The 24764-nt window shown below is 37.8% G+C and overlaps 1 protein-coding gene across 4 annotated transcripts in view; it reads left to right on the top strand.

The window, feature by feature from the left end:
- The window catches only part of LOC132815728 (tyrosine-protein phosphatase non-receptor type 3-like), a 215342-nt gene that overhangs the window by 129898 nt on the left and 60680 nt on the right, over positions 1–24764 (top strand). For all 4 annotated transcript variants that reach the window (XM_060824825.1, XM_060824826.1, XM_060824827.1 and 1 more), the window contains 7 exons: positions 494–577; positions 1967–2023; positions 9828–9984; positions 17045–17211; positions 19978–20068; positions 20266–20327; positions 24397–24543. In XM_060824825.1, coding sequence (XP_060680808.1) covers positions 494–577; positions 1967–2023; positions 9828–9984; positions 17045–17211; positions 19978–20068; positions 20266–20327; positions 24397–24543 — 765 coding nt within the window. The remainder of the gene's footprint in view (positions 1–493; positions 578–1966; positions 2024–9827; positions 9985–17044; positions 17212–19977; positions 20069–20265; positions 20328–24396; positions 24544–24764) is intronic.

The raw sequence follows: 24764 nt of genomic DNA, 5'->3' as shown, positions 1-24764 counted from the left end.
GATCAATTTGAATCTGTTCAGCTGTCCAAAAGTCTGCTTTAATTGGTTCAGTATTATCATAGGTTTGCTACATGTTATTACTGTGGACTATATATAATTGAGATGCATGTTTATATTCATGTTTCATATAAAAATTCATGTTAGGGTTAAACATGATGAGTAGAACTGTAATAGTTCTCTCTCACCTGTCCAGTGGGACCCCACTTTATAAATGGTGAAATAAGTACATAAGTTGATGCTTGATTTTCTGTTTCAACTATAACATTGCAAAGTATAATCTGAATAATTACGTTGATCATAAATTGAGTGACTCCAGTACAGTACTTCCCAAACTTACTCTCACTTGGAAGTCATTGCTGACTCAAAGCTCATGACACGCAAATTTCAGCTTATAACCACACTTGGTATCCTATCTCTCAGCTTGGGGAGCTCACTCTAATGGTATCTTTTGATTCAGTCCTGCATAGTAAAGTTCACTTGTTCTTATCTTCAGACTGATCTGGTAAACAGTGATAATGGCTTTCTTTGCGTTCACATGATACCTGATGAAGAAGGAAAGTTTGGTTTCAACTTAAAGGTAAATGTGATAAATTTAACCTTCTTTGCCATGCTTTCCTGTACAGAGACAAAAAAAACTGCAAATGCTGGAATCTAAGGTAGAGAAGCAGGAGGCTGGAAGAACACAGCAAGTTAGGATGCCTCTGGAGGTGGAGAAGTTGATGTTTCAGGTGTAACCCTTCTTCAGGACTGGGGGTGGGTGTGGTGGGAACTGCAGATAAAGGGGGTGGTGGAGGCAGGGTAGTGAAGTGGGGTTAGGTGAAGACAGGCAGAGGGTACAAGTTGGTCAGTGGGAGAATTGAATCCGGTAGTTGGCAGGGAGGGGGAGGTATTGGGAAGGGAGGTTATTTGAAATTGGAGAACTCTACATTGAGTCCTCAGGACTGTAGGCTGCCTAGGCGGAAGGTGAGGTGTTGTTCCTCCAATTTGCAGTTTGGTTTGTTATGGCGATGGAGGAAGCCAAGGATGGTAGTAACAAAGAGTATAATACAAAACCAACAGTCCAGCTCTCAGAATGAAATGGCAGTCACAAGTCCAGGTTGAAATTGAAGATTTATTATATTTCGTTTTCTAAATATGAGAAGCAAACTTGCATGATGTCTGATTCCCTGACCAGTCATTTTAACTTTTGGGGGTTTACACATGAACAGGGGAAATTGGATTTTTTTCTACTTTAATTCTTTTGTAAATTATGTTTCAATACTGGAAGCCAGGATGATGTTTCCTGTGGCTGAGCGGGAGTCCAGATCAAGTGGTTACAGTCTCAGAATATATGACAGGCCGGTTTCAATGAAGATGAGATGAAGTGAATGGCACTTTATTGTTCATCTGTGTTTCTCAAATCTAATTAAATATTTTTCACAATTCGCTAAACCTCGAGAGTTTTGATTTTGCAGAGTCCATCAAATGTCAAGATGAATAAATTTCTCTACATACAGTCATTAATCTTCAGTCTCATTTGTTGAACAGGTTGTTATGATATAATGAATGTTTCATTAATGTGAATTCATTGTATTGCAATTGGCAACACTTTCTAAAGTGCAATCTTTTAACATGTATTGGTTATAACCTTTAGTCCCTTTAGTTTAAATGGCATTGCTATTGTGCAATTTTCCTATAACACAAGATTGCACAAGAATAGAACTACCCCATTATAGCAGAACCAACTGTTATTAATTCAACTAAATTTTAGCTGAACTAAGCTACTCCACCCAATTGCCTTTATATTGAAGCTACCAGGATTTATTGAAATGAAAATATATTTAAGAGTAACAAAAATCTATGCAAGTGTAATGGGTAACAAAGTCTAAGTATAGAAAATCTATGAACAACAGATTTTGTAAACTCTAACATCTTTCTTTGTGTGTATAATCCTAAAGCATCTTTCCACTCCACTGTCTACTTGCAGGGTGGAGTTGACCAGAAAATGCCCCTCATTGTGTCAAGAGTAAGCCCAGGATCACCAGTGAGTAAGACTTCCTCAGTAACTGCACTAAATCTCTTGTTTTCTGCATCTATAAAAAATGAACTTTTTTGTATCTATCTGCTTCAGAGTCTCAATTTTCAATGAAAGAGATGGTGTAAAATCTTGATCTCTTGCACAATTTATTGGCCTCTCACTTAAGAACAGTAGTACACAGTGCATGCAGAAAAGACCACTAGGGAAGTAATTGAAATTTGCAATAAATGTCTCACTGCTAAGTCATTACATCTGACAGTTTTACCCTTGTAACTTCCTGACCAGCTTTACACGTCCTTTCCATTGTTTTGAGAGAATCTTTGCCATAGAGATTTTAAATAGTTCTTAACAATCTGCTACTCTTCATTGGTGAGCAATATAATTTTGGAGTTGCTGGATTTCTTTCTGCTGTGCTTCTCTCTAATTATACTTGCTTACTTTCTAATTCCTTTAACTCACTCATGAAAATTAATTCTATGGAATAAGACTTTGACCATAATAGAACTGCTCCAGTGGTCTCAGATCTCCTCTTCTGCAAGATGCCCTTCTGTCACTTATATTCCTTAAGCCTTTATTTATATTGTAGAAGTCTCTCAATCTAGTAAATGATCCTTGTATTATGGTTACCGAGCTCGATTCACCTTAATTTCTTTTCTCCTCTCCAGAAGGATTTCTATTTGTCTCTCTCATTTTCTTCATTTATGTTGCTTTCTGTTTCATTTGTCATGTTTGATCATGCCCAAGAACTCCGTCTCCTAGCAGTACTTCACCCCACGCACCTTTACCAGCTGCCTCTGAATCTAGTTTACTCTGTGAATTCCAACCAAAATTATTCATGTTTTGGACCCAGCTATGATTATGATAGCTTTCCTTTGCCGCTTCACAGAATTCAAAATCAAAATCCTACACCAGCACTTGTACTAACAGCAAATCATTCTGGGGCAGACATCAGATAGAAAAGGTAGCTTACATCATAGCTTTTTAAAAAAAAGGCAAGAGGGTAAAATAACCATAAAAATTGTGTATCTGGCATCATGGGTAAAAGGAAAGCTAAAAGATAAAGTAAGCGAAGCAACACACTAAGAAATCTGAGATTAAAATTCAGGAGAAAAGGTTATGGAGTGAAGCTCAAACAAGGTTTGTTTGCACAAATGAAGTGAATGTAAGAAACAGATTGAATAAATTTCAGGCACCTATGACAGTAAGGTGATCAGGATTGGAACTAAATGTATTATGTTATACACTAACAATAGGAAAATGATAGATGGGGAGGAGTAGGACTGGTAAGATTTTTTTAAAATGTTTTTATTTTTGGGATGTGAACATCACTGGCTAGGCTAGTATTTAATGTTCATCCCTAATTGCCTGTGAAAAGGTGGTGGTGAGCCACCTTCTGGAATTGTTGCAGTTCTTGTGTAGGTACACACAATACTTTAGGAAGAAGGTTCCAAACTTTCATCTAGAGAGAGGTACATAACGGATCCTCCTTTTTGCCCTTTAAACTTGTAATGGGATGATTTGTGGAGAAGTGACGGTCAAATAAAAAAGGTAGCACAGATCTTAGTTGGTGAACAAATGAACAAATGATTCCTGAAAAGGGCTCGTGCCCAAAACGTCGATTCTCCTGTTCTTTGGATGCTGCCTGACCTACTGCACTTTTCCAGCAACACATTTTCAGCTCTGATCTCCAGCATCTGCAGTCCTCACTTTCTCCCCGAACAAATGAACAGGAAAAGAGTAAAATAATAGTCAAAAGTTGTGCTTTAGCCAATATGGATAAGGAGAAGTTGTAAAGTAATTAAAGCAGGAGAGAAAAATCAGCAAGGTACAAATAAAATATTAAAAGCGTCTGTATGTAGTGAAAGGAAAATAGTGTGTGGAGACATTTTGGGTGAAATGAGGAAGTAAGAAAACATTTAAGACTAATGGGAGTTGTGTGCAGCCTTCCTGACATGGTAGGTTGTATAAAGGCAAAGATTAGACAAGCATGTGGTAAAGGCAGTGTAATTTTAAGTTTAAAATGGATTTGAAATAGGTGTGCTCGAATATTTTAGAAAGGTGGTAATTTTTTTGAAGCTTGTGTGGAATACTTCTCTGCAGCAATATGCCTTGGAGCCAGAAATAACATATGCTATATTAGATTTAGAAATGACTCACAAACCGTATTTAGGATAGCTAATGGTGCATGATCATTTATCTAATATCAGTCATAACATGATTACATTTAATACAGTGTTTGAAATGAGGAAACATAGAACAGCTGCTCAGATTTTAGATACAGGTAGGCCTGATTTCAATGAAATGAGACAGAAACGTTTAGAGTAAATTGAAAAAATTCATTCACGGGATGAGGGTGTCATTGGCTAGGCCAGCATTTATTGCCCAACTTTAATTACTCAGTGGGCAGTTAGGAGTCAACTACATTGTTGTAAGTCTGGAGTCGCATGTAGGCCAGACCAGGTCAGAATACGAGATTTCCTTCTGTAAAGGACATTAATGAACCAGATGGGTATTTCTGACAATTGACAATAGTTTCATGGTCATCATTAGACTCTTAATTCCAGATTTTTATTGATCCACCATCTGCCCTGTTGGAACTTGAACCTGGATTAATAGTCCACGGGTACTACCACTAGGCCATCACCTCCCCGAAGAAGCAAAAATACTACATTCCAAAAAGGCAAACAGAGTCAAGAAACCACACTTAAGAGACAACATAAATTTTTAGACTAAAATGAAACTGTAAAGCACAAGATTAAGAACTACTAAAGGGATGCCGTCAAGGAATATTAAGCTCAACAGAGGGGAGAAAAGAATTACAATTGTGTACGTTTGATTTGGAGCAGTATTGGTCTTGTGAAAGTAGACAACTGATATTGTCAATGAAAATAGTGGAATGGCAGACACTCTGAGTAAGTACTTTGTTCTAGTATTAATGGAGAAAGACATCAGCATGCCAGATAATTGAGGAAACCAATGTTGAATAAAAGACCAAAATTAATGTAAACAAATGAGAGCAGTGAAAAAAGGACAGTGCCAGAGAGTGACGTTCTAAGATGAAATGGCTTCCATTCTTGTGTTTTAAAGGAAATGGGTGAGATGCAGGGCTATTGGGGTTGTGCTAACTATAAGCTTCCAAAGTAGTCCTGATTCAGGAAATTTAATATTGAGTATGTCACAACTACTAAGGAAGGAGAAGGAGGGTAATCAGGGAATAATGGAGTACTTAGAAAATTCAGAGTCCACATATAAAGGATAAAGTGATTGAACACCTTTAAATTTTTCACCTCATTAGAGAGAGACTGGATTTGTAAATGGTAATTGATGGTTAATTCACTTGATTGACGTTTTTGAAAGTACTTAAAGCAGGGGATTGGCTATAAATATCGTTTACTTGAAGTTCTGGAAGGCAATAGATAAAGTGTCAGGATACAGGGAAGATTCAGCTAAAGTTGAATTTCATTGAATTGGAGGCAAATTATTGAACTGGTTAAAAAAATTGGCTGAATGGCAGGAGACCCAAATGTAAGGGTGATGGGCAGGTACACTAATTGGCTGGCTATGTTTAATGGTGTTCTACAAGAATTTGTGTTCCAGCCTCTATTGTTCAAAATTTCTTTTATTTGTTCAGGGCAAGTGGTCTTCTCTCACTGAGCCAGCATTTATTGCCCATTCCTAGTTGCCTTTTGAGATGGTGGTGGTGAGCTACTGCCTTAAACTGTTGCTGTCCATGTGCGAAAGGAAAACTCTCAATACTATTAGGGAGAGAGATCTGGGATTTTGACCCAGTGGCATTGAAGGCTCAGTAATATATTTCCAAATCATGATGGTAAATGGCTTCAAGGAGAATATGATGGTGTTGCCAGACATCTGCTGTCCTTGTCCTTCTGGATGTTATTGATTGTGGGTTTGAAAGGTTGCAGGCCAGACCAAATCCCCTCAAAATATATTAAGATGATGCATTAACCTTTCTTTTTATTTTAAAGGCTAGTGCCAGGCATTGTATTTCAGATGCCATTTGATCGGTCAAACTACCAATCTTGAAGCAAAGCAACTTTTACACTATAAGTAAAATACAACAAAAGAAAGAAGAAATTGGAAAGGAGAATAATAATTTTAACTGTAATCATTTTTACAGATAAACAGTAACTATTGCAACATAGTAACATCCCATTAACACCCTTGGCAAGGGCAGATTCAGTAATATATATTTTCTTACCTGTAATTCTAGCAGCAGGAAAAGAACCCCCAGCTTTTAGCTGAAACAGAGAGAGGAAAAATAGCTTCCTCATCCAGCTTCAAGACCCCAGCAGCAACTGGTACTAAAAAAGTGTAACTAAAAATCCAGATTCTGTGGGAGCATGATCCCACCCATTCGGGCCATTTCTATCGTTCCAACTTTAGAAAATACACACAACACCTCGTAAGCTGTTTATTGGCTTTAAGGGAGATGGCTTGGCACCTCTGTTTCAACCTTTTTCCATTTTAAAAGAAAGGACCATGTACACCTCTTAAAGCCACAGTATTGTCACACTAAATATTTTTCGTGCATATCTGATACTGAGCATTGGAGGTGGAGGGTGAGAATGTTTGCAAATGCAATACCAGGCAATTGGATTGCTTTGTACTGGATAGTGTCAAGCTTCCTGAGTGATATTGGAGTTGCACACATGCAGCAACAGGAGAGTATTCCATCACGTTGACCTGTTGCTTGTAGATGGAGCTCAGTCTTTGGGGTGCCAGGAGGTGAGTTACTCACTGAAGTATTCCAAGCCTCTGAACTGCTCTCGTAGCAACATTTACTAGGCTATTCAATTTCAGTTTCTGGTCAACAGTAAACCCCAGTTGATAGTGGGGGATTCAGCTGTAGTATCGCCATTAAATATCAAATGACGATAGATGATTTGTCTGGTTATTGAAGATGATTATTTTATTTGGGCAATTGTGTGGTGTTAATCTCACGTCACTTTTCAGCCCAAGCCTGGATTTGCATTTGGATATGTTGTTTGGTCATGTTGCATTTGGACATGATTGACATCAGAACCTAAGGAATGGTACAGCCCTGGGGAGTGTTGCTGAACAAAAACCTAAGAGTGCCATTGCATAGTTCCTTCAAAATGGATTTGCAGGGAGACAGGGTGGTGAAGAAGGCATTTGGCATGCTTGCCTTCATTGGTCAGTACATTGAGTATAGGGGTTGGGACATCATGTTGTGGCTGTACAGTGTATGGGTGATGACATTTCGAAGTTAAAAAAAAACTTACAGGGTTACTTGGACTGAGCAGGGAGAGTAGGCTGACAAGATTGCTCTGCAGGGCACCAGCATGGACCAAGTGGGCCAAATGCCTAATTTCTGAGCCAAAAATGATTCTGACCCAGTTGGTATCAAGGCTAGGCAGGCCATTTTCAACCCTCACTGCCCCAGTTAACTGGAGAGAGTTGGAAATATTCTTCACTGCAAGCCTTCACAGCCCTGCATCTCCTAGCGGGAGGGGACAGGAAAGGTTGGGATTGAATTCTGCCATTAAACACACTGTTTCTTTTCAGAGATGTTAACTATTGTACAGTATTTCCGGCAGTTTCTGTTTGCTTACTTTAAATAAAAGGTCTATCTCCAATCAGTTGCTTAAGGGAATTTTTAGCACATGACATTAACAGTTTAATAGTATCAAATACCATTCTGAATGAGAAAGTGACTGCTAAATTTATTTATTGGTCAGATATTGGGTGAGCAGCTTTCTTGCTCCTACTTTCATTAGAATCTCATCAAATCAAAGTGAATTCGAACAACTGCTGTTCTTGACTCTCACTACAATTCACCAAAACATAGAATAGTTCCTTCTTCATCATTTTAGCAGTTTAAAAGTCTAGAAACTAATATGTTCACTAGTTCATTTCATATATTATGGGTAAAGCGTTAATTTTAATGACCATACGAAGACACATACATCAGCCTTGAGTTTAATAGTCACATGTATAAGATTTAATTAGTAACTATGTAAATTATTTTTCCATAACTGCTCGTGCCATTGGGTCTTGAACTAAGTAAAAATACTCAATTCTAATCTCATTGTCTATGCTGTCAGTTTCCCAGCAGGTGCAACACTTCTGTGCTGTTTTATGATTGCTCAGTTGTTCAAGTAGATTGCCAAAGAAATGAAAGACCTCATGCACATTTGTGCTACAGAGTTACTGTCCATTATTGCTTTTGCTGAGCCATATCTTTGTATGACATCTATTGATGTAGGCTCTAGCAACTTATTGGCTTTTCTGTTGCAATTGACATCATCTCTCACATTATCCCTTGTGATGAAAAGCCTGTGTTTTTGTGTTTCAATTCTAACTCTTGAAGATCCATATTATTCTCTCTACATTCTTAATCTGCACGTGCCTGTCTTTACAGTAGAAAGACCAGACCTGCAACTCAACCTTCTCCAAAGTGAGCATTGCTAAAGGAAAGAGAGTGGGTCCTCAAAAATACATAATTAATCTGTTCTTGTTAGAAGTAGAAGTTATGTAAAAATATATAGCTCTTAGACATTAATAGTAACTAGATGGAATTAGAGAAGTGAAATTATTGCTGATAATAAATGTAAATTTGGAAAACGTAAGTTAGAAATCATTGGTCTGATTTTCCTAGACATAAAGACATAAGTTTCTAGAATATTTCTTGGGGTTAAGGGAGCAGTAATGACACTATTGGGTAAGATATAAATAATCTTAGGCATTGGAGATCAATCTTAGGTTATCCAATAGCCAGCACTTTCAACTCCTTTAGATAAGGACAAAAGCACAACATCCTCAAATGCAGTCAAAGAGAGCGAATCAAAAAGGGGTTCAGTAAGAGACTAAGCATGAAGGGATGATGGTACAGTGTACTTTCAATTATGAGGTTCCAGGAATATCAAGTTTAAATATCCATAAGAAGTAAAAGCAGTGGTCATGCATTGGTTACAATTTAAGTGCGTACTATTTTGTGAACCTTAAAAACATATAAATAATATTAGATACAGTTTGGTTCCAATAATAGGAAAGTAAATGAGTATGTCACCATTGTGACATACAATTCAGCTCTGCAGGCCTTTGCATGAATGCATGCTTCCTTCAGTATATTGTATTGTTAAGGCCATCATCCCAAAGCACCACAAACTGATTCAGACCGTAACAATCAGGTGATTGCATAAATGGTACATCTATTTAAATTGTACACAATTCCAGTAAGATCAGATCTCATGATAACTCAAGTCACCAGTGATGGTGTAGAAGAAACAGAAATGGAGGAAAGATTATTGTGCAAAAGGGAGAAATTAAACATGTTGATAAGGAGATGAGAAGGTAAAGAGACGGTGTGATATTTATACTTTTGGATTCTTATTTTGGGAATGAAACAGGACAAATAATCTAAACGATAGGTCTAGCAATCATTCAGGACATAGGAATGCAATTAATTTGCTCAGAGTTGAGATGTGTGGAAATTCAAATAATTCCTCTTTTCTAAGTTAATACAGAATATTTAATTATTCACTCTCAAAAAAAATTACAAAATTTTAAATTCTTGGCTGAATAGAGAGGAAGTTTGGAACAAATGTCTGTCTGAATCCTGAGATGGGTTTGTTAGGACTTGAACATTGAGAGTAGATTTTTGTTGAACGACATGTAAACATTTATAGTATAAAAACATAGCGTATAACTCAAAATGGAACCAGAATGCTGTCATATCAAATAATAAATGTAGTTAACATTTCATGTACTTAGTATTTCTTTGCTTTCGTTCCAAAATCTTACATTTTTATTTACATTTGTTGTGTAGGCTGACGTGTGTGTGCCAAAACTGAATGAAGGAGATCAGATATTGTTGATTAATGGCAGAGACATCTCTGAACATACTCATGACCAAGTTGTAATGTTCATAAAAGCAAGCAGAGAATCTCACTCCAGAGAACTTGTGCTGCTGGTTAAAAGAAAAGGTAACTAGTAGTTGTTAGATTCCATCAACTATTATAAATGTTAAATCTATTCCAGTTGACATATAATATGAAACTGAAAAATCGATGTGCCTTACATTTCCTACACTAATGATTCTTTTGTTAATAATGCAGAACAGCAACTCATTTTATAAAATGTGTCAGTCTATTTTTGAGAATTTCTTTTTCTAATTTTTCTTTGCCTAGTCCTGCTGCGGCTTTGTGCCATTGATATGATGTGCTAACTTCTACCAATGACCACATGAACCACTCATTAGGAGTTGTGTCATGGGTTCACTCTATTTATTGTATTGTGTTGCCTGCTTATGTAGAATTGCCTAGTCTTTCCTTGATCCATCATCATAGGTTCATTAAAATGGTAATTTAATATTTGACCATTAGGTATGGCATCATAAATATTTACCTAGGTAGAAAGTATGAATATAATTTTTTTTATATGACATTTAAGATTGTATGTTAATACTGTTGAGTAAAGGCTTCAAACCTTCAGTTCCTGTGTCAGCGATTCAAGAGAGACGGACTGATTCTTACCAGAATTTGCCGTTTTGGAGAGTTAAATGCTGGATTTCTCCCTGCAAGGCCTGATGAGTTTTTCACAATATCTTCCCATTCATTAACACCCATGTGCCGTGGCCTTTGGCCTTTGGTGCCCTGCTCAGCACTGCCAGGACATCCTGGGATCCCTGACATCAATGTCATTTTTGAATCCATGCTATGTACCCACTTGACATTCTGGAGTTGCCCTTCACCATGCACATAAAGAGACAGTAACCACAAAGCATTGCTTTTCAGGGCACAGAGGTGAAAAGCCTGCCACTTCGTATACATACAAATGCATAGTCCTTCATCTTTCACTGCTTGGTACAAAGCCATGCATCATACATGTTCTTAGCTACATCCCATCTTACTACCCTGTCAAAGTTAGTGTTCATATTTTCCCCAATGCTCACTGTTGCCCAGCACCTTATCATTGTGTGACTAGCACATATAGGGAAATTTTTAACACTTCAAAATAGTCACTCATTGGGTGGGTAAACACTCAGGGTGACCTGATAGAGTTATATAACATTGAGAGGCATGGATAGGGTGGATAGTTGTGGGCCTTTTCCCAGGGTGAAAATATCAGATAGCAGGTGGTATAGGTTTAAAGTGAGAGGGGGATTGTTTAAAGGAGATGCAAAGGCAAGTTTTGTTTTCACGGACGGTGGTAGGTACATGGAACATGCTGCAAGGGGAGGTGGTAGAAGTAGATATGATAGCAATGTCTAAGAGACATTTTGACAGACCCATGAATAGGCAGGGAACAGAGGGATATAGACCATGTGCACACAGATTGGATTAGTTAGGAATGGCATCATGGTTGATACAGACATGGTGGGCTGAATGGCCTGTTGCTGTGCTGCAGGTTGTATGTTCACTCAAATTATCTAGACCTTCTTGCATCCTTTTTGCAACCCAATTAGTTTTGTGCAATCAAAAAATTTGGAATATAACATTTGGTTCTCTCATCCAAGTTATTTTAGATATCAGTGGACAACTGGGGCCTGCAGTACTCCACTAGTCATGTCCTGTTATCTGGAAAAGACCTATTTATTCCTACTTTGTATTTCTTATTCTCTCTCATCTAATTTTAAATCCATGCCATTTATTTCTCCCAGTCAAATGTGCTTTACTTTTGCCTGCGAACCTCTTATGTGGGATCTTATCAAAATTCACTTTGAAATTCAAATAAATATATTCACTGGTTCTCCCTTATCTATTCTAATTACATCCTGTAAGCACTTCAGAAAATTAGTTGTGCATGATTTTACTTTCATAAATTCATGCTGACTTTAACTAATCCTGTTAATACTTTCCAGGTGTTCAGTTATCATGTGTTTTATATAAAAAAATTATCACATTCCCCCACCTCTGTTAAGGTAACTGATTTATAACTTCTGATTTTTCTCACCATTTTTTTTAAATAGTGAGGTTACATTCACCATCCTCCAATCTATAGCAACTCCTCCAGAGTCTGTAGAATTTTAGAAGATGACCAATGATGCAATATTAACAAGCACACTTCCTTTACTAATCTGGAGTGCAGGTTATCAGGTCCTGAGGATTTTTCAGCCTTTAACCTCATTAATTTCTCTAGCACTTTATTTTTCCTAATACTGGTTTTCTTCAGTTACTCCACCTCACTAACCCAATGGTTCTCTAGCATTTCTGAGAAGTTATTTATGTCGTCTTTTGTGAAGACAGAACCAAAATGTGTTCAATTCTTCTGTCATTTTTTGTTCATTTATAATTTATCCTACTTAAGACTGTAAAGGATCTATACTTCAAATATTTTTCTTGTTAAATATTTATTGAAGCTTTTCACAGTAAGTTTTTTTATGTTCACAGTTTTTGCTCTCATACTCTCACTTCCCCATCTTAAACTTTTTTGTCCTCCTTTTAATGAATTCTAAATTGCTACCTGTCATCAGACTTGCTACTTTTTCTGGCAATTTTGTACGTCGGCATCTCATTTCTTCTGTAGCTTTGGTTGAACTATTTCTTAATTGCTGCAATTCATGCTTTCATGTTATTTAAATATCAACCTCAATCTGTTGACTGCACTTTTTTAGTAAGGTTCCCCAATCCATCATTGCTAATTTGCACCTCATACCATCATAGTTCTTTTTATGTAGATTCAGGACCCTAGGTTTGGATTCAGTTGCTTCACACTCTATCTTAATGAGCACTTCTATCATTTTATGGTCACTCTTTCCCAAAGGACCCCACATAATAATTAATCGTTTCTCATTTCACAATACTTAGTCAAGGGTAGCCTGCCCTCTTGCTGTTACCATATTGTGTTGATCTTTAGAAGTTGGTCTGAAACCCTAATCCTCAGCATTGCTGCTGTTCCGTTTGTCTAATTCATATGAAGATTAAAGTCCCCCATGATTACTCTTGTACTCAGAAGTTATTATGTGCATCTCTATTCTCCTTTTTAATTCCTTCCTTTACATCTTTACTGCTGTTTGGGGGCAATAGACAACCCCACTGATATGTTCTGCTCGGTGTTGCTCATCTCTTCCCGTTCAACATCACGATTTTCCAAGCCAATATCTTTCCTCACTATTGTGTTGATTTAAACCTTTGCTCTCAGTACTATCCCTTATCCTGTTTGTTTGTCATTCCTAAATATTGAATACCCCTAGACATTCAGTTCCCATCCTTTGTCACCGTGCAGCTATGTCTCTGTAATTGCAATTACAATCATACTATGACATGTATATCAGTTGTAACCATGTATATCATCTTGCACTATTAATTCATTTACCTTACTGCAAATGCTGAGTTTGTTATGATACAATGTCTTTAGATTTGTTGGTCATTCTTATTTTTCTTATGCACTAGGACCCCGTTTGTTTTTTGCCCTTGTTTATTTCTATCGTCCAATTTTGCTTAATGGCCTGTCTTTTGTTTCTAGCCCTGTTTCCCCTTCGAAGTCTCCCTGCTCAGGTTCCCACCCCCTACTATCCTCATTTAAATACTCCCCAACAGCACTAGCAAGCTGCATAACTCCCTCCACAACAAGGACATTGTTCCCAGCCCTGAACAGACGAAATAAAGAAAGCAACAGTACAGAAGGAATTGAGAATACTCTTCTATGAATCAAAGAAACCTATCATCCAAGATCAGCAGGGTATAGAGAAGGCAAATTCAATGGTCTTGACTTCAAAGTCAGAAGTCACATGACACCAGCTTAAAGTCCAACAGGTTTATTTGAAATCACAACCTCCCAGAGCGCCGCTCCTTCAGTGGGAATAGAATATAAGTGGAAGGAAAGCTTTTCTAAACTATACAAGACAGTAATCAGACCACCACTGGAATATACTGTGGATAAGTTTAACCCCTTATTTGAGAGAAACTATACTGACACTGGAAGCAGTGCAGAGGAAGTTTCTTCGGCCGTTACCAGGTTTGGAGAGACTGTCTTATCAGGAAAGATTGTGTAGTTTGGGCCTGTACTCTGATTACAGAAAATAAGAAACAACCTTATTGAAACATATAACATTCTTAATTGACTTGACATCATAGATGCAGAAAGGTTGTTTCTCCTTGTGGGAGAGTCTAGGGACCAGAGGGCATAATCTCAGAATAAGTAATTGCATATTAAAGACTGAGATGAGAAGGCATTTATTCTGACGTTAGTGAATCTGTGGAATACGTTTGAGCGCAGTCAAGTCTGGATCATTAGGTATATTCAAGAAGTCTATTCTAAGATGGACAGACTTTTAATCAATAGGGAATCAAGCATTACAGGGAAATACAGGGAAGTGAAGTTAAGGATTATCAGATTAGTCACTATCTCATTGAATTGCAGAGAAACATCAGGCTGAATGTCCCACTTCTCCAACGTTTTATTGCCCTGTTTGCACTGGTCCCATCTTCTTCCAGGACTAGTCCCCATGTCTCCAGAATCAGTATGCCCCCTCCCCAAACACACACTTTGATGAGCTATATATTCACCTGATATTTCTATGATCACTGACACATGACACTGGTGATTTTTGCCTTAGATGTCCTACATGTAATTTACGTGTTAACTTTCTTTACTCGGCTTGTAGCATGTCATCTCTTTAATCAAAATTGGAAGTGTAGTGTACAGTGAAGAAAGTTACCTCAGAGTACAATGTAATCTTGATCAGATGGGCCAATGGGCCAAGGAGTGGCAGATGAAGTTTAATTTAGGTAATTGTGAGATGCCTCATTTTGGAAAGGCAAGTCAAGGTGGGACTTAGTGGTAAGGTCTTGGGTAGTGTTGCAGAACTAAGACCTTGGAGTGCAGGTTAATAGTTCTTTGAAAGTAGAGTAACAGGTAGATAGGTTAATGAAGATGGCGTTTGACGTTTGCTCCTTCATTGGTCAGAGCATTGAATATAGGAGTTGGAAGGTCATGTTGCAGTTGTGCAGAACATTGATTGGACACTTGTGGAATATTGTGTGCAATTCTAGTCTCTCTCCAATCGGAACAATGTTGTGAAACCTGAAAGGGTTCAGAAAAGATTCACAAGGATGTTGCCAAGGTTGAAGGATTTGAGCCAGAGGGGGAGGCTGAATAGGCTGTGGTTGCTTTCTCTGGAATGTCAGAGGCTGAGGGGTGATCTTATAGAGGTTTATAAAATCATGAGGAGAATGGATTGGGTAAATAGACAAGGACATTTCCCTCTGGTGGAGGGGTCAGACCTAGAGGGCATGGGTTTAAGGTAAGAGGGGGAAGATTTAAAAGAGACCTAAGGGACAATTTTTTCATGCAGAGGTGCGTGTATGGAATGAACTGCCAGAGGAACTGGTGGAGGCTGGTACAGTTACAGCATTTAAAAGGTATCTGGATGGGTATCTAAATAGGATGGGTTGAGAGGGATGTGGGCCAAGTGCTGGCAATTGGGACTGGATTAATTTACGATATGTGTTTAGCATGGACGAGTTGTTCCAAAGGATCTGATTCCGTGCTGTACATCTTTACATTTGCGGTTTTTTTCAAATAGCCAGCCACATTTCAAAAGCAGTTGAGTTCCACATCAGTCATTGTTTCTGATAGGACTTTCTATATTCTCAGAAAGCTGTGTGGGATTATTGTAAAAATATGTTGAGATTGCATCCTAATCATCTGTAATAAACCCCCAATAGAGAAACTGTTCCTTACTGACTACTTGGGATGAATTCAGACACTGTCTGCACATTCACCACCTCTCAGTTGAAATGTGCCCTAAGTCAACTAGTGAACTACGCCATAATCAACAGTCCTGAGCCAGTTTCTAGTTTGTGATTTGTTTGAACGTGGCTAATAAAACTCACAATTGAGAGAATAAGAAATTGATTGACTTCCATATTGAGCTGATTAGCAAGTTAGGATTGGGAGAGAGGGGCTGATCCGAGAAGGTGTTCAGCTGTGGCTGATATTGACCCACAATACTTAGAATCAGAGCATTAAAGAATGCTTACAGCACAGAAAGATGTGATTCAGTTTGTTATGTCTCGGTCAGCTGTCTGTAAGAGCAAGTCAAATTTCCCTGTTTTTTTTTCCTCTGTAAGTCTGCTGAACGGGTTTAAAAATATATAATAATTTAATGAAATAACTTGCGGACCCTGGAATTTCCCACAACTCCTTCAAATATCATCTAATCAGATAGTTATCCAGTTCGAATTTGAAAGACATAGTTGCCTTCACAAAGCTTGTTGAGTGCATTCCAGATGCTAAGTACTTGTGGTATGATAATGTTTGTCTTCAGCTCACTGTTATTAATCACCTTGAACAAAATCTTTCCAGCCTCTGAATGACGTGGGCTATTGTGAGAAATTTGGGAAAATAGGTGATATGTCCAGGGAAGCCCACATCTATATCAAGACGAAAATGTTGCATCTGCAACTAAATCCTAGGCATCTTGCTCGTGAGCAGCAAGAACCTCGTTAATTGGAATTATTGCTCATTATTACCCTGATTGCTATCTATTCTCACCCCATCAATGCACAGGTTCACATTCTCTCACCCAGTGGATAGAAAGTACATACTAAGAATTCCCCAACATGGAAGTTTAAATGGGCGCCTGATAATTGCAGCTTGCCACTTGTTCTTCTGGACCTCCATCATGGACACTGGCAACAGCATCTTAATATATGCTCCACACAGAACCATCACACTCACTTATGTTCAGACGTTGGTATCCGCAAAGTATCAGCCTCACTGCACAGTGCACTTGTGCACTTTAATGCTGCATTGTGGAATGCACCAGCACATTTCATTTCAATGCAGTTGTAAAGACACTTTGTGCACAGCGACAGGTACCCAGTACTGAGACTGGACCAGAAAGCATCTCCAGGTTGCTCACTCACTGTTTTAACGCACGTTCACTTTGCGCCTACCTTGATGCTTAGAGCACCTCTGCCTTGCTTAACTTACAAGATAAGATAAAGTTATCATATTATGAATTATAAGTTACATAGCCAGCTTGATAAAAAAATTGTTAATAATAAACCTTTGTTTGAAAAATTTCTAATTTTCAAGTTACAAGCAGTCATAAAGAGGACAAGGTGGAAGAGGAAATAGACTTCCGGTGTTTTCCAAACAATTCCATTCATTCCTCATATCCTGAATATGGTGATTCATTAGAAGAATCCATGATTCAGCTTCGAAAAGGACTTGAAAGCGGAGCTATACTTAATCAATTTGATGTAAGTTTATTCACCTGTTTGACTGCAAAATAATTCATGTAGTTGGATTTTTTTCATTCATGGTATGTTGGCATTTGACAGCTAGGCCAGCATTTAATACACATCCTAACATTCCTTTACAAGGTGGTGATGCCTTCTCCCTTTAACCACTTGTGTCAGTACACCCACCTTATTTAATGTTTATAGATTTCTAAATTGTAATAGGTTGAAGGGTTCTGGAGAGCAGACAAGAAAGTGGAGTTGAGACTGAATTGAGACCAGGTATGATTGTATTGAATGGCAGAGCAGGCTCAAGGTGCTGAATTACCAACTCCTCCTTGGTCTTGTGTTCTTATTTCCTGCATTGGTTGGGTATTGATTAACGTAATTAGCTGGACAGCTGATTTGAAATGCAGAGCATCTCCAACTGCGTGTTCAATTCCTGTACTAACGAAGGTCCCCATGAGGGTTCTGTCTTCTCAACTGAGGTGTGGTGATCCTCAGGATAAACCCACCATGAGTCATCTCGCTAATGGGATAGTATCCTCTAGGATTATAAAACTTCACTATTATTCTCTGTAGATATTTATAATGGATTGGCTGCTGAATTTGAATTTCACCAAGTCATGTTGCTAGGAGGAGTGATTCATAAATGAGTTTTTTTTTAATATAGCTGAAGAATTGTAAGGTATGAAAGTCTTCTAAGCTAATTGGACTAGTGACCTTCACAGTGCATTGAAGTTGGGTCATTATGGTTTTATGCCTTTAATACAAAGGCAATCTTTCATCATGGGGTATAAATTTAATTCCATTCAAAATCTGTGTGCAAGTTCCTTTGCTGTAAGATCTAGAGGCTGAGAGAGAGATATAAATGCAGGTTGTTCCCAATGCATGCAGGAATCACGAGTCTGTTTTCTCCAATCCCTCTTTCTGACCAGCTAAACTTCCTGTCCAACCCCCTTCCTGTCGTAGCGTACCCTTGTAAAGAGTCAGCCAACCTTCAGAGATCTGGACCACCAGCGTAAGTATGGACAGTCAGCAGATAATGATGCCCACCTGAAGCCAAGCCAGCACTGACATCATTGGAATGGTAATGTGTGTATGCTGACGGAGTTATCAAACTGAGTTTGTGACTTTGTCCTACGAAGAGATGCGAAAGCTAAGACAGCGAAAGTGGAAGTTGATCAGCATTTTCTTTTCTTTACCACTCTTGCTCCTTTGAGTGAGTGCACAGAGAATGCAGGCTTTGTACCTTAATATTCTTCATGAATCTGTTATTAATCTGAACACTCGTGCTCATCTTAGACATGTTTAGTTTTTGTAATGGGCTTGCTCATTTTAGCGTCAAGTGAAGATTGTTAGTGATTATGGAACATAGATACAAAACGCTATCAGCAACTCCAATGTCATATGCTTATCATCTGATGGCCACCAATAAGCAACATCCTGGATTCTGACTTCTATCTGCCTGATGAATATGGTCAAATCAAACGCAAGAGTGTCTGACCATTTGCTTCCTTGGAATGCTAGTATGATGTCAGTGCATATAACGTGCACAATACCACATTCTCTGGTTAAATAAAAGTTAAAATGCAACCTCATGCAAGTAGCATATAGCTGACTTGGCCCTCCTTAATAACTTAACTTCTCCTTATCCAATGAGTTTTGTTTTCCCTTCATAGATGAATTGGCCTTACTAAATTGCCCGTAGTGTTAGGTGAAGGCGTAAATGTAGTGGAATAGGTATGGTTGGGTAGCTCTTCGGAGGGTCGGTGTGGACTTGTTGGGCCGAAGGGCCTGTTTCCACACTGTAAGTAATCTAATCTAATAAATAGTTTCACTCTTGTGTGTAATTACTACTTCATCAAATAATAGATCAAATTATAAGCTTGTCTTCAATTTACTTGTTATTTCTGATCAAAGAATTTGCTTTCAAAGAAACCCAGTTTAAAATGATGCACACCCCAAAATGTTTTATTTCTCAAAATAGGCTTTATCCCATAAAACATACAATAATCAAGTTTCTTATTGAATTCTGAAACTGACACTATTCATCCGTGACTCAGTGTTCACTCAATATCTGTTTGGACATGTTCTACCACACCTTTGGTGTACTACTACAGTTGTGCAAGAGCTCTTTCCTCTTATTTATCAGTTATCAATTTTATTGGGTTAATTTATTTTGGAACAGGAGCTTAATACTGTGTGGAAGGTTTACCACACTTTGGTCTAAACTATACTTTGAGGTATTTAAACAGAGTGGTGCTGGATGGTCATGATGAAAGGCTTTTGCCCGAAACATCGATTTTCCTGCTTCTCAGATGCTGCCTGACCTGCTGTGCTTTTCCAGCACCACTCTAATCTAAACTCTGGTTTCCAGGATCTGCAATCCTCACTTTTGCCTACCTCAAAGTTTCGGGCAATCAGCAACATGGTAAGGGAAAAAGAGTTCAATGTTTGTAAGAACAACATGGACAAAACAGATCATACAGGGTGATTGGTGCTGACAGAAATGTCAAGATTAAGACTTATAATTAGAAGAAAGAAGTTTGAGGAAACTGTAAGCAAGGCTTCCTTGTATTGCCTCTTCTTATCCTTTTCTTCCTCTTGAAAGAAAGTGAGACGAGGGAATGCCACTACTTCCTGTACTGAGAGGTTAAAATGTCTGAAGTGACAGAGAAGGGAAATGTAACAACGATATCGGCAAGTTTTATATTGGAACGATAACACAAATAAATGTGAAAACTCTCCAGTTGGAACTAATATTTTTTAATCTTCATTTTCAAGCAACTTTACAGAAAAAAACCTGGATTGGCTGTCACACATGCAAAGATGCCACAAAATATGGACAAAAACAGATACAAAGATGTGTTGCCATGTGAGTGTTATGCAATTGTTTCTTGGCTAATTTATATTGATATGCATTTGTTCATTAAGTAATTGTTTTTAGTTCACGAACAAATAAAGCAATCAACCCTGAACCTGCTTTTCATGCTTATAATGAAATAGCAAAGAACAATGTTTAAGAATAACTTTTGGAAATCTTAAATTTCATTTTTCTTCACTTTTGTACAGATGATGTTACTAGAGTTGTATTAGATGGATCAGAAGATTATATTAATGGCAGTTACGTCAATGTAAGTATTAAAGTTCTGATATGGTGAAAGAAAATGCAGTTGTGGTTTGGCTTTTGTCTCTGTGAATGGATTTTAACTGTACTTTATAATCAAGGCTTCTGCAAATGGAGATTCATTTCAATTTGCCAAGTCAATTATTTTGGATTATCTTTGAATCATCGAATGACAGCAAATAGTTTGACTGCTTACGAGCAAACTTACCTCTTGTTAATGTTGTGGATTATTGTTGTCAGTTGTGATCCTGTTGAATATAGATCAGGCTAAAACTGCCATCTTTGGCTGTTACTGCTGCTGCTGTTGTAAATGTATTGTTTAATTTGTTGAGATATATGAGTCAGGAAAACTCTATGCTGCATGAATTTATAACCCCTTGAGAGCAATGATAGCCGAGAAATAGTGCTCTTGACAAACCATCCACCTGAGTCAGTAAGGTTGATTCTTGAAAAATCCCACATAAATACAGGTCAGATAAATATGCATATGAATAGACAAGAATAATTTATTATTATTGTTATTATTATAATAAATGACACAAATAAAAAAAAAATCAAAGAACTCTGAATGCCTGAAATCCAAAACGCAAACAGAAATTGTTGGAGTAACTCAGCACACCTAACAACATCCGTGGAGAAAAAACAGAGTTAACATTCAGGTTTTGTAACCCTTCTTCAGAACAGATTCTTCCAATTAAATTAGTGCTTTTGTAGGAGACTTATAATACATGATACCTGAATTATGGAGGATGATGCCACTATTTTATACACCTATAATTTAATTAAGATATCAACAAACAGAATTTAAGCACATAGCTCATATATTTATGCTGTAATGAACCCAGCTGATGTTATTATTGGACAAGCCAGATGCCAGACTGAAATCTGGCTTGATAGATTTTATTTTGTTTATCGGTTTAGGTAAGTTGGTCTTTCACTAAAACACAAAGACACATTGTTGCAAAAAGGTTTTATTCATTAACCAAACTTTTTTTCGGCAAAAGAAATGAAAATACCATAGAATAGGTTAAGCTACCTGTATTTATATGTGACACAAAACTAAAGATTTTGAAACCAGTGCTTTAAAAAAATTCCATTAATCCCAATAGCACTCCTTTTACACTACTCTCACCAGTGGAAATTCTCGTCTCTTTCATAGCTATAGAGCTTAGTTTAACTGTGGCTTCAATACACAGACTGGAGAATCTGAGAGCCTCCTAAAGCCTTCATCCAATGAGTTGAGACTTTCTCAGCTTCATATAACCCCTTTTAGGGTTTTACCAAATGCTTCTGGTCTGGACGTTTCAAGCTGCAACGCTGACACTGAGGTAACCTATTTCTTATCAGTTCCATCTCCTCTAATCAGGAGCAGTTGTTTACACATCCAACTTCAGCCAAGATTTCTGTAAAACTGCCCAACCAAAAAAAACATTTTCTTCAAGCGAATTGTGTCTTCCTTAATTTTTAAAAACAGGGTCTCTCATCTTCTAAACTGAGAGGCAAATGCACAGCAGTTCACTTTTGTTTGCTCATAAAAATTCTCCCAATATAAACATGAGCCTTTAAGAGCTATCTCATTTTTTTGTTAAATGCCATGCTTCACTGGAATGATGCTGAAAATCGAGCCCTGTTATTCCCACAATCATTATGTAAGTATGCAGAATCTGCAATTTATCTGTCGGATAGTCCCAGGCTAAACAGAAGTACTATTTATCAAAAATAAATTGATTCTACAGGTAAGCATCTATGATTATTAACGAATAACTCTACGAGTTAAAATTCTAATCCCTGTCCTGAAAACCACCTGCAAGCACATACAGACAGGCAAAAACCATTGATATTTTAGGTGAAGGGGAATATTACTAGTGAAACAGCTCAGTGACCCCAGTCAACAGGTATTGCCAAGACTTTAGTCTCTTCAGGTACTTTGCTCTTCTATGCAAGAGGCACAAGCAATTGATACACTAACTCCAAGGTTTTTTTTAAATTATTAGTTATTAAAGGCCTTTAATTATTAAAGGAAACTGCTTGCAACAACAGGTGAGGGAAAATAAACTGGCTTTCTTCAGGCTATAGATATTTTACTGGAGCAAAAGACACCCCATCTGCCCATTGCAGCAATCTGAAGGTTTCTGCCAGTATCCTACATCTCCACAAGCTTTCCAGCTATCCAGGAGTCAATCAGATAATTGTCGGGCTGATGGCCTTCATCATTCAGAACTGATCACACCTTCAGAAACCAATAAGTAATTTATTGCAGGCCGAACTCAGTACACTTCACTGGTGTCGGCCTATTTACAAATAGGCTCCACCTTTCAGTAACTTTCTTTTAAAATGTGCAACAATTCCTTCCACGATCCTTAGTTTGAAAACAATCATGTGCCCAATTCAGTTTACAATTAAAACTACAGAAAAATAAAAAGATGTGTTCTATACAAAAATAAACACCATGGCTTCAGAAATATGTATAAGTTGATTATTAAACTCTGATTTATTATTGTCACGTACCATGATATAATATTGCATTCAGTATTGTATTGCATGCTGTCTAAACAAATCATACCTGATGTAAGTAATAAAACAGAATACAAAATATAGTATTACAGCTGTAGTGAAGGTGCAGAGAAAGATTAACTCTAATGTGAGAGGTCTGTACTTTAATTCTGACAACAGTGGGGTTCTGATTCACTGACCAAAACCCAGATGCCAGTAACTCAAATTCAGACTTTAAAATAAATTATATTAAATCACAGACCTTTCATCGCAATATTCAAAATCCTTCCCCAAATTATGCACTAAAAAAGTTTTACTAGTACATCTGTAAGGATAACCAGAAGAGAATATTTTAGATATTTCAAAACCTAGTGGAAATGATTAGATTTTGTCATTAATTTCTTATTATGATTAGTATGGTATACCAGTACTACATCATCTGGAGTAATATTTGCAGTTCTGGTCACCGTTATGATTAAAGATATGATTAAACCGGAGGGCATTCAGAAAAGATTTACCAGGAATGGATGGTTTGAGTTATAAAACCTTGAGAGGTGTAGATAAGGTGAATGACGAGTCTTTTCTCTAGGGTGGGGGAGTTCAAAACTAGGAGGCATATTTATAAAGTGAGAGGAGAAAGATTTAAAAAGGACTTGAGGTGCAACTTTTTCTTAAGACAGAGTGATTCATGTGTGGAAAAAACCGCCAGAGGAAGTGGTGGATGCAGGTATAGTTACAATATTTAAAAGGCATTTGGATAGGTACTTGAATAGGAAAGGTTTGGAGAGATATGGACCAAACATAGGCAGGTGGTACTAGTTTGGGAATATGATGCGGACCATCTGGTCCACAGGATCTGATTCCATGCTGTATAACTCTTGACTGTATTACACCTTCATCACTTGATTCAAAAGGTTGATCTCTGGAAAGGCATTTTTTAAAATTGAATTGTTTTTGAAATTAAAACGTTTTGGAAATTTCAAATGTGTCAAGGTGTATATGTATATTTGATTAGAAAATATTAGATATAGACTTTATTTTCACACTACAGGGATACATGAATACAGTGAAGAGTATACAAAGTCACCATTTCTGGCGCCATATTATGTACAAAGGTGCATAGATAGATATAAATTAGAAAAATAAATGTATTAAGTTATATGTGTAGCATTACAGTCCTAAAACAGGCAAAGAGAGCAAACCAAAGCAGATGGATCCACGCTGGGGGCTTCACCCCAAGCCGGAGGGTCCACACTGGGGGCCTCACCCCGAGGCGGGGGGAGTCTACACTGGGGGCTTCACCCCAAGGTGGAGGAGTCTACATTGGGCACTTCACCCCGAGGCAGGGGGTCTACACTAGGAGTTTCACCCCGAGGTGGGGCTTCCACTCTGGGCGGCTTCACCCGAGGCAGGGGGTCCACTCTAGAGGGCTTCACCCCGAGGCGGGGGTGTCTACACTGGGGGCTTCATCCCAAAGTGGAGGTGTCTACACTGGAGGTTTCTCCCCGAAGCCGCCACTGGGGTTGATTTGTACTAACGTAACCTGCATCACTGAAATGTTTGAATTTTGCTCCATTTTACAGATGGAAATCTGTGGTACCACTATCCAAAATAAGTACATTGCATCCCAAGGTCCACTTCCACATACCTGTCAACACTTTTGGCAAACAGTTTGGGAGCAAAGTTCATCTTTAATTGTCATGTTAACTACCCTTACAGAAAGGGGACGGGTAAGTATTTGGACATTGTTGCATTTGGAATCTTGAGATTGAATAATTTAATTAATCTAGAATGCTGACATTGATCTGACAAAGTTACTGAAGACATTTATTAATTGGGTCATAGTCATTTTGCTCAACTGTAAATCTAATGATTTATTCAAGAGGTTTGTTTCGGAGTAACAGACATTCGAGTGAGGACACAGGCCCCAAGATTATTTTGTCTCAATCAG

The sequence above is a fragment of the Hemiscyllium ocellatum genome, chromosome 5 (genome assembly GCF_020745735.1).
Source record: "Hemiscyllium ocellatum isolate sHemOce1 chromosome 5, sHemOce1.pat.X.cur, whole genome shotgun sequence".
Lineage (NCBI taxonomy): Eukaryota > Metazoa > Chordata > Chondrichthyes > Orectolobiformes > Hemiscylliidae > Hemiscyllium > Hemiscyllium ocellatum.
The sequence above is the reverse complement of the archived record's forward strand: the minus strand, read 5'-3'. Positions and strand labels throughout refer to the sequence as shown.